Raw genomic sequence first — 9,831 nt, forward strand, 5'->3', positions numbered from 1 at the left:
GAGAGAATGTGCAAACTCCACACGGACAGTGACCTAGAGCTGGGATCGAACCTGGGACCTCGGCGCCGTGAGGCAGCAGGGCTAACCACTACGCCACTACGTCCGCTCTGGTCACTCTCCGTGGCATCACTTCCGTGCTAAAGCCAGAATCTAACAAAATAAAATCCATCAATTACAACCAGAAAACTGGAGAGTAGAGAAAATAGGCGATTTGCAAGTAAATGCACACATCGAGCTTCCACGATCTTGGAACATTCTGACTTGGCGGCTGGTGGCTGTAGATTCGATAAAAACCCTCAAAAAGGAGAGCGAGCGGGCAGCAGGGTGGCGCAGTGGGCTAGCCCTGCAGTCCCACGGCACCGAGGCCCCAGGTTCGATCCCGGCTCTGGGTCACTGTCCATGTGGAGTTTGCACATTCTCCCCGTGTTTGCGTGGGTTTCGTCCCCACAACCCAAAGATGTGCAGGTTAGGTTGATTGGCCGCGCTAAATTGCCCCTTAATTGGAAAAAAAATGAATTGGGTACTCTAAAAAAAATGTTTTAAATGAGAGCGAGTAAATTACTAAGAGAAGAAATCTTACAGGGACATGGGGGGAAAGGGGACTTCACAGTCAGTCTTATCAAACAATGGGCTGAATGGTCCATTTTTATGCAGCATCAATGTCTGATTCGGTATAATACATGGTCAGACAACAATATCGATGGGATAGAGTCACTCTGTGTAACCATGGTGAATGAATTCAAGCATTGTTGCGACAATCGCATCATTTTAACTTTCCATTGAAATCAATAGTATTTTAATTTCCTTTATAGACCTCTCGGAAAGTGAGATAAAATCTATCTGCAACACTGTTGATAAATTCAACACTCGATCTGCATTGGTTACAGTTTGCCCCAGGAATATTTGATGCTCGGTGAGTGGAGTCTGGGCTGGGTTTACATTGGACTGGGTCCCTTTAAATCCCCTCCCCATCCCCTCTCCCCCACCCCCAACACAGCCCATCAAGGAGCTTTGACCAATGAGACCGATTAAAATCGCCCCGACTGTTCGAGAGATTCTGGGCTTCCTCATTGGGATTTAAATCTCTGGCAGGCTGCGAGAGTTTGTGTGTCTCAGCATTGGCAAGTCCTCCTTAAAGTTGGGGCATCCAGGGAGCTTCGGGCAACAGGAGCGAGAGAGGTGGGGGGGGGGGGGGGCATCGTCAACAGGAGCGAGGGGGTGGGCATCGGGCAACAGGAGCAAGAGAGGTGGGGGGTTGGCATCATCAACAGGAGCGAGAGAGGGGGCATCGGGCAACAGGAGCGACGGGGGCATCGGGCAACAGGAGCGAGAGAGGTGGGGGGTTGGCATCATCAACAGGAGCGAGAGAGGGGGCATCGGGCAACAGGAGCGAGAGAGGGCATCGGGCAACAGGAGCGAGAGAGGGGGCATTGGGCAACAAGAGCGAGAGGAGGGGCATCAAGTTCAGCAGCGGAAGGTGCACCAGGACTGGCAACGAGCGGGCATCGGGCAACAGGAGCAAGGGGGCATGGGGCACCTGCGACAGGAGTGAGACGGTCATTCGGGAGAGCCGGTGATCCCAGAAATACTTTCAAACCAGCGTCAGCTGCCCATTTGCCGGAGATTCAGCGGTGAGTGACTGGCAAAACAACAATTTAAATTTCAGCCCATTTTCTTCCCGGTACACCCCTGTGTGATCATCCTGAAAATTAATGCCTGCTCCAAAGTTAATTAGCTTGGTGTGAATGGTGAACGATTCCCATTCAGGAGGTTTTAATACTCTGCAAAAATGTTGTTCAAATGATCCCAGATTGTTGCCCAAGCTGATTATTTTGAGTGTGTGGAATTGTTTGTTAAAAACCCCGAGAAGAGGCGCCGACTGTTCCATTTGCATTCCTGCGTGTAATCCTGTCTGCTGTTGATTCGGCTCTCTGAAACCTGTTACTGACTGAGTGACAGCACGCTTTTCACAATCGCTCATGTTCGATAAAGGACTTTCACAGGAAGATCTGACCCAGGGACTACACAGGGGGGTAAGAGAAAACCTAAAGATTAAACTCACAGCGAAGATTCATTCCGTCTCTATGTTTCTTGCTGTATCCCTCTCTATCTCTCTCTCGGTTCTCTCTCTCCTTCCGTCCTCTTCTCCTATCTCGCTCTCCATCCTGCCCCTTGCTCTTTCTGTCTTGCTCTCTTGGTCCTGCTTTTCTTTCTCTGCTCATTTTATCTATCTATCTATCTATCTATCTATCTATCTATCTATCTGTCTGTCTGTCTGTCTGTCTGTCTGTCTGTCTGTCTGTCTGTCTATCTATCTATCTGTCTGTCTATCATTCTATCTATCTATCTATCTATCTATCTATCTATCTATCTATCTATCTATCTATCTATCTATCTATCTATCTGTCTGTCTATCATTCTATCTATCTATCTGTCATTCTATCTATCTATCTATCTGTCTGTCTGTCTATCATTCTATCTATCTATCTATCTATCTATCTATCTATCTATCTATCTATCTATCTATCTATCTATCTGTCTGTCTATCATTCTATCTATCTATCTATCTATCTATCTGTCTGTCTATCATTCTATCTATCTATCTATCTATCTATCTATCTATCTATCTATCTATCTATCTATCTATCTATCTATCTATCTATCTATCTGTCTGTCTGTCTGTCTATCTATCTTTCTATATATCTTTCTATCTATCTATCTATCTGTCTGTCTATCTATGTATCTATCTGTCTGTCTGTCTATCTGTCTGTCTATCTATCTATCTATCTGTCTATCTATCTATCTGTCCGACTGTCTAGCTATCTATCTATCTGTCTGTCTATCTATCTATCTATCTATCTATCTATCTATCTATCTATCTATCTATCTGTCTGTCTATCTATCTATCTGTCTGTCTATCTATCTATCTATCTGTCTGTCTATCTATCTATCTATCTGTCTGTCTATCTATCTATCTATCTGTCTATCTATCTATCTGTCTGTCTATCTATCTATCTATCTATCTATCTGTCTTTCTATCTATCTATCTTTCTATCTATCTATCTTTCTATCTATCTTTCTATCTCTCCCATTCCTTCCTCCTCTACTCTCCGCTGTCATACCCTCTCTCTTTCCAGCCTTCACTATCTCCTGTCTGGGTTCTTTTTACTCTCTGTTGCTCTCTCTTTCTCTGTCCTTTCTCTCTCTCTCTCTCTCTCTCTCTCCTTTTGTCCTCCCCCTCTGTCCCTCTCGCTACTGTTATTTACTCCTGCCCTTCTTCGCCCCCTCTATCCCATTTCTCTCTCTCTCTCTCTCTCTCTCTCTGTCCTTTCCTCTCTCCCCCCTCCCTCTTTCCTTTGTCCGTTCTCTCTCTCTCTCTCTCTCTCTCTCTCTCCTCCTCCTCCTCAGTCCTTCTCTCTCCTGCTCTCCTCTCCTACTACCCTTCAGCCCTCCAATTTCTCTCTCTCTGCCCCCTTCCGCGTCTCCACTCTCTCCAGCACTTCCCTCCTTCTCTCTCTCTCTCTAAACCTCCTTCGCTGCCCCACTGAGATCTCTAATTCTTTCCTCCCGATTCGGTCGATGCTCAGTGACTTTCCTCTTTGTTTTCATTTGTCATTTTTCTCCGAGTATTTACCTCCTTTGGCGCCTCTTTCAATATTCTGTCCCCCATCTGGCTGAAATTCGGGGAGGCGGGGGGTGCAGATTGCAGGAAAAGATGGAACAATTTGTATTCCAACCTACTTGGCCCCAGGTTTGCAACACTGCTGGGTATTCTACGCAGGAACAATCCACTTTAAAGATATAAAATCCCCGCAAGATTGATATTCGATCTAAAAATCTCAACAACCAGAGTTAGTCCAGTTATACTCCATGGGGATCGCTGGGACTATGAATTACGGATAACAAATTGTCTTCTGTATTCCAGTTTGAAAATTATTGTTTGGAATTCTACGCCAGATTCAGTATGCCGCAATTAAATTTTTGCCGCTGTGTTCAGTTTTTGAGAGGACAATGGGATAAGTCAAGGTGTAAACTTTCAAATTCATTGATTCTTTCCTCCACCCCCCCCTCCCCCACCCCCACTAGTTTTCCCCTGAAAGGCAGACGTGCATTTATATAGCGCCATCTTACGAGGAAAGGCTGAGGGACTTGAAGCTGTTTTTGCTAGAGAGAAGGTTAAGAGGTGACTTAATTGAGGCATACAAGATGATCAGAGGATTAGATAGGGTGGACAGTGAGAGCCTTTTTCCTCGGATGGTGATGTCCAGCACGAGGGGACATAGCTTTAAATTGAGGGGAGATAGATATAGGACAGATGTCAGAGGTAGGTTCTTTACTCAGAGAGTAGTGAGGGCGTGGAATGCCCTGCCTGCAACAGTAGTGGACTCGCCAACATTAAGGGCATTTAAATGGTCATTAGATAAACATATGGATGATAAGGGAATAGTGTAGATGGGCTTTAGAGGGGTTTCACAGGTCGGCGCAACATCGTGGGCCGAAGGGCCTGTACTGCGCTGTAATGTTCTATCTGCTCAGCCCTCCGGACATCCCAAAGCACTTTACGACCAATGAGGCACTTGATTTTTACCACTTATTGTGTGTGTGTGTGTGTGGGGGGGGGGGGGGGGGGGGGGGGAGAGTGAAGGGAGAGGGAAGGAGAGGTGCTGGAGGATAGCGAGGGGGGAGAGGTAAATGAGGGAAAGGGGGTAGGAGACGGGGAGGCGGAGGATAGGGAGCGGGGATTTGGAGAGGGGGGAGGTTGGGAATAGGGAAGTGGACGAGGGGATAATACCGGAGAGAAGGAGGATAGGGGAGGGAGAGGTGAGGGGAGGGGAGGTTACGTAGCGGGGGGAGGGGGGCTAAGGAGAGGGGTAGTTTAGCGTTGGGAAGGAAGTGGTAAGGGAGAACGGGGGAACTTGGTGATCCCTAAGTCTCGGCTGTCATTGGCTGAGAGTTCCCCCATGACTCAGTCTGTGAGTGGTGGACTCGGTCGCAACATATGTTGAGTGAACGCAACTCCTCGGGTGGTCACCATCCCTGGGCCAAGGGGGAGACATCAAACTCCGCGCAGTGACCCCCGTGCTGGGAAGGCGCACTGGGCGGACGAAGTGTGAGAACAGGGCTCGACTGCGATGCACTCCACAGTCGAAAAGCTGTTGCCAGTCACTGGGTTCGCGTAGTGAAGCACAGCCACTTGGACCGACCCCCCCTGGAGCAGTAACTCTACGAAAGTTGCCAGCTTTGGGAGGGCTGTAGCGAAGGTCGGAAGCAGCAAATACTTTAGCCACCATTCCAATTATTTTATTGGGTTAATGGTTCCAAATTACAGAAAGATTCTTTTTTTTTAAATTTGAGAGTACCCAATTCATTTTTTCCAATTAAGGGGCAATTTAGCGCGGCCAATCCACCTACCCCGCACATCTTTGGGTTGTGGGGGCGAAACCCACGCAGACACGGGGGAGAATGTGCAAACTCCACACGGACAGTGACCCAGAGCCGGGATCGAACCCGGGGCCTCGGCGCTGTGAGGCTGCAGTGCTAACCACTGCGCCACCGTGCTGCCCGCTAATTACAGAAAGATAAGGGAGATCGCAGCCAACCTGCCACTTGCAAAATGCTGCACTTGCCACAGAATTGAACAGACTTTCAGCTCAAAAGAATAAACCTGGAGCCGAGGAGGGACTTCAGTAAAGTTAGAGCGTGCCCCATTTCACAACATCCTCAATCTGCACGGCAATGAGCTGGTCACAAAATCCTAGCCATTGGCTGCCACCTTCTCAACCATTCATTCCACTTGGGCCAGAGGCCACTGGTTCAAATCCCAACGCCACTTAGCCACCACAATGCCGGCTGATGTTTCGGTGCTGGACTGGCCGACGTTCCCTTTCCGGATCAAAACTTCAAACACACCTTCCCACTCGGGATGGACAGAAAGAGGAAGAGCAGAACCCGGAGCGCAGTATCTGTGAGTGTGTGTGACTGAGAGAGAGAGAGAGAGTGTGTGTGAGAGAGTAGAAGTGAGTGCGAGTGTGAGAATGTAAGTGCGTGCGTGAGTGTGTTAGTGAGTGTGCGTATGTATGTATGAGTGGAAGTGAGTGTGTGCAAGTGTGAGTGTAAATAGGGAGAGTGTGAGAGATCGTGTAAGTGTGTGTCGGTGAGTGTGCATGAGTTAGTGTGTGTGTGAGTGTGAGAGGGTGTGTGTGTGAGAGAGTAGAAGGGAGTGTGAGAATGTCTAAGTGCGCGGGTGAGAGTGTGTGTTAGTGAGTGTGCGTGTGTGTATGTGTGAGAGAGTGGAACTGAGCGTGTGCAAGTGTGAGTGTAAATAGGGAGAGTGTGAGAGATCGTGTGAGTGTGTGTCAGTGAGTGTGTGTCACTGTGTGTGAATGTGTGTGTTTATGTGCGAGAGAGTGTGTAAGTGTGTGAGAGTGTGTATGTGCGAGTTTTTGTGTGAGTTAGTGTGTGTGTGTGAGAGAGTGTGTGAGTAAGAGAGAGTAGAAGGGAGTGTGAGAATGTGTAAGTGCATGTGTGAGAGAGCGTGTGTTAGTGAGTGTGCGTGTGTGTATGTGTGAGAGAGTGGAACTGAGCGTGTGCAAGTGTGAGTGTAAATAGGGAGAGTATGAGAGATCGTGTGTCAGTGAGTGTGTGTCACTGTGTGAGTGAGTGTGTGTGTTTATGTGTGAGAGACAGTGTATGTGCCTGTGTGTACGAGTTTGTGTGTGAGTTAGCGTGTGTGTGAGTTAGTGTATGTGTGTGTGTGGCAGGGTGGCGCAGTGGTTAGCACTGCTGTCTCACGGTGCTGAGGACCCGGGTTCGATCCCGGCTCTGGGTCACTGTCCGTGTGGAGTTTGCACATTCTCCCCGTGTCTGCGTGGGTTTCGCCCCCTGAGATACCCTCAAATACGACACAGGAGAGAAGATAGGTAATTCAAAGGCTTTAATCATCTGAGAACTGAACAGCAGCCAAGAAGTGTGCTCATCACATGCTGCAGAGTGAGCCGCATCTTATATACCATTTCCTGGGGGCGGAGCCAGAGGCGGAGTCCCCCAGGGTTCCAAGCCCGATCTTAAAGGGCCAATGCATTAAGGTAAGGTACCGTTACAGCAGCTACTGATAACATTCATCACACCCCCGCAACCCAAAAAGATGTGTTGGTCAGGCGAATTGGCCACGCTAAATTGCCTCTTAATTGGAAAAAAAAATAATTGGGTTCTCTAAAAAAAATGTTTATGTGTTTGTGTGGATGAGTGTGTGTACATGAGTGTGGATGTGAATGTATGTGTAAGTGTTTGTGAGGGAGAGTGTGAGTGAGTTTGTGCATGGGTGTGAGAGTGTGTGTGGATGAGTGTGTACGTGAGTGTATGTGTAAGTGTGTGTGAGTTTGTGAGGGAGAGTGTGTGAGTGAGCTTGTGCGTGGGTGTGAAAATGTGAGTGAGTGTGTCAATATTTGGGATCTTGCTGTGCACAAGTGGGCTGCCACATTCCTACATTAAAACAATGACTCCAGTGCAAAAGACGAAAGGAGAAGGTGAAAGGCGCTAGATAAATGCAAGTCTCAGTGGGTGCCCACACCATCCAGTGTGGTACTGAGCCCGACAACCCACTGGGTGAACAGAGGGGGCTTTACACAGTAACGGCAGCTCTTTAACTTGATGGCCTGTGGCTTATACCTTGCTGATGTGATGTGTTTTATCCAAAAGGTCTTTACTGAAAGCTGATGAGGACGAAAAGTATGGAGAACGAAACCCTGGACAACAGTAGTCTCTTCAACAGTAGCTCTCTCATGAACTTCCCTGGAACCATTCTACTGCAGAAGTACAAGTCGTTCTTCATCCTGCTATACTGCGCCCTGGTGGCCGTGGCCTGCGTGGGCAACGTCTTCCTGGTGGGCAGCATCATTGGGGACAAGAAGCTCCACAACGCCACCAACTTCTTCATCGGCAACCTCTCGGTCACCGACCTCCTCATGTGCCTGACCTGCGTCCCCCTCACCCTGTCCTACGCCTTTGAGTTGCGCGGATGGCTCTTTGGGAGGTTCATGTGCCACTTTGTCTCGCTCATGCAGTCGGCCATGGTCTACGTCTCGGTCCTCTCGCTGACGGCCATCGCGGTCGACCGGTACATCGTGGTGGCCTACCCCATCCGGCAGAGGGTGACACTGAGCTGCTGCGCCCTCATCGTCGGGGGCATCTGGGCCCTCTCGCTGGCCCTGGCGAGCCCGGCCTCCATCTACGCCACCTACGTGGAGCTCAAGGTGACGGGCAACGACGTAAACATCTGCGAGGAGTTCTGGAGGGGCATGGAGACGGAGAGGCTGGCTTACTCCTGCGTCGTGATCCTGGTGTCCTACATGATCCCGCTTTTGGCCGTCACCATCTCCTACTGCGCCATCACCGTCCACCTCAAGAGGAGGAACGTGCCGGGGGCCGTGGAGCAAAACCAGGTCCGGTGGAACAGGAAGAAGAGGAAGACCTTCTTCCTCTTGGTCATCTCGGTGGTGACCTTCGCCATCTGCTGGATGCCCCTCCAGATCCTCAACCTGATCCGCGACCTGGATGTGGATTTCACGATCATCGACACCAGGTACATTAACGTAGTGCAGGTCTCCTGCCACTGGGTGGCGATGAGCTCCTCCTGCTACAACCCCTTCATCTACGCCTCGCTGCACCGCAAGTTCCGCCTCCAGCTCCGGGGCTACTTCCGCCGCTGGAAGAGGCCGAGCAGCTTCCCGTCGACCCGACTGTCGCCGTTCCACACCAGCATCAGCCTGGTGTCCGAGGGCCCGAAGGCCGGGACTGACAATGGCTCGTACGTGGTCCACGCGCTCTGAGCTCCCATCGCCTCGTCCACACTGTCGGGACTTCCACAGGGTCCTGGGTCATCATCGTTGGCTTCCCATCAATTCTTATTGGCCCATTCTTTCTCATCCCCCTCCCCTCTCTTGGTGGCAACAGCAGCCATTACCCACCTCAACTCTCCATCGATCGCCAGTCTGAACGCCGACGGGCCATCAAAACATGGCGGGTCCGGGAAGTCACGCCAATTGTGTCTCAAACCGTCGCCAAGCACTGGCGAGTGAGCAGGACAGGGGGTCCAGATAGATTACCACCTCCCTCCCTCTTCCGAGGGGCACCTCGGATTAACATGCCCAACTAAATATTGTCCCACCTGAAGCCGGATATAACTAGGCCGTTCTCGATCGAAGCCGCTCGCAGCTTTACATGTCCAAGGGCCGCAGGAATCAGGACCATGACTGTCCCTTTAAGAGCACCACTGCCCTAATAACAGAGCAGGTGGTCCAATTAAACCAAAGAGGTTCAGGGTAAAGCAACAAAACCTAAAGACCCTCACCAACCATCGCATTAAGACACTCTATATACCCCACGGTGCCCACTGGCCACGGGAAGCTTTACGTGTGCCAGCTGACACTGTTTGCTCCCTCTCCAAGACCACCCGGACATGGTGCCCACAGAGAAGGGGGTAGGCACCCAGGGTGACTACACCCGCAGGTGCTGCCTCTCCCGACCAGGGGAAGAGGAGGAGGAGGCCACGTATCCACCACGCCACCCACCCCACCCCCGGGTGGGTCAAAGATCACAGGGGCAGGGCTGAGGTGCGGCCCTCAGGCGAGGAGCAGCCTGCCCAGCTTGGGGCCGGGGTCCTTCTGGGCGAGGCAGGAATATTCTGCGGGGTGCAGTTACTCCGCCAGGCCACGGGAGGGAGCTCTCCATCTTCAATGGTGGGCCAACAAAACTGGGCCCAATGTCAGATTGGCGACAGCAGCAAGCAAGCACCCCAAGAACTCTCCTCAAATGGGGTGGGGGGGGGGGGCA

The 9,831-nt window shown here is 50.5% G+C and overlaps 1 protein-coding gene across 2 annotated transcripts; it reads left to right on the forward strand.

Moving 5' to 3' along the window:
• The first annotated feature begins 1,448 nt into the window (after window positions 1-1,448).
• Window positions 1,449-9,600, forward strand: si:dkey-202l22.3 (7 transmembrane receptor domain-containing protein). 2 transcript variants are annotated; one of them, XM_038786129.1, is made up of 2 exons: window positions 1,449-1,631; window positions 7,699-9,600. In XM_038786129.1, exon 2 carries the CDS (start codon window positions 7,716-7,718, stop codon window positions 8,826-8,828), a length of 1,113 nt encoding a protein of 370 aa, XP_038642057.1. In that variant the 5' UTR covers window positions 1,449-1,631; window positions 7,699-7,715; the 3' UTR covers window positions 8,829-9,600. The 2 variants fall into 2 exon arrangements, with proteins under 2 accessions (XP_038642057.1, XP_038642059.1); XM_038786131.1 differs by lacking the exon at window positions 1,449-1,631 and adding an exon at window positions 1,982-2,033.
• The last annotated feature ends 231 nt before the right edge of the window (window positions 9,601-9,831 follow it).

This window comes from Scyliorhinus canicula, chromosome 27 (genome assembly GCF_902713615.1).
Source record: "Scyliorhinus canicula chromosome 27, sScyCan1.1, whole genome shotgun sequence".
In the NCBI taxonomy this organism is placed as follows: domain Eukaryota; kingdom Metazoa; phylum Chordata; class Chondrichthyes; order Carcharhiniformes; family Scyliorhinidae; genus Scyliorhinus; species Scyliorhinus canicula.

Coding starts and splice junctions, on each gene's coding strand:
- si:dkey-202l22.3 (XM_038786129.1), top strand. CDS start 7,716: ATGAGGACGAAAAGTATGGAGAACGAAACCCTGGACAACAGTAGTCTC.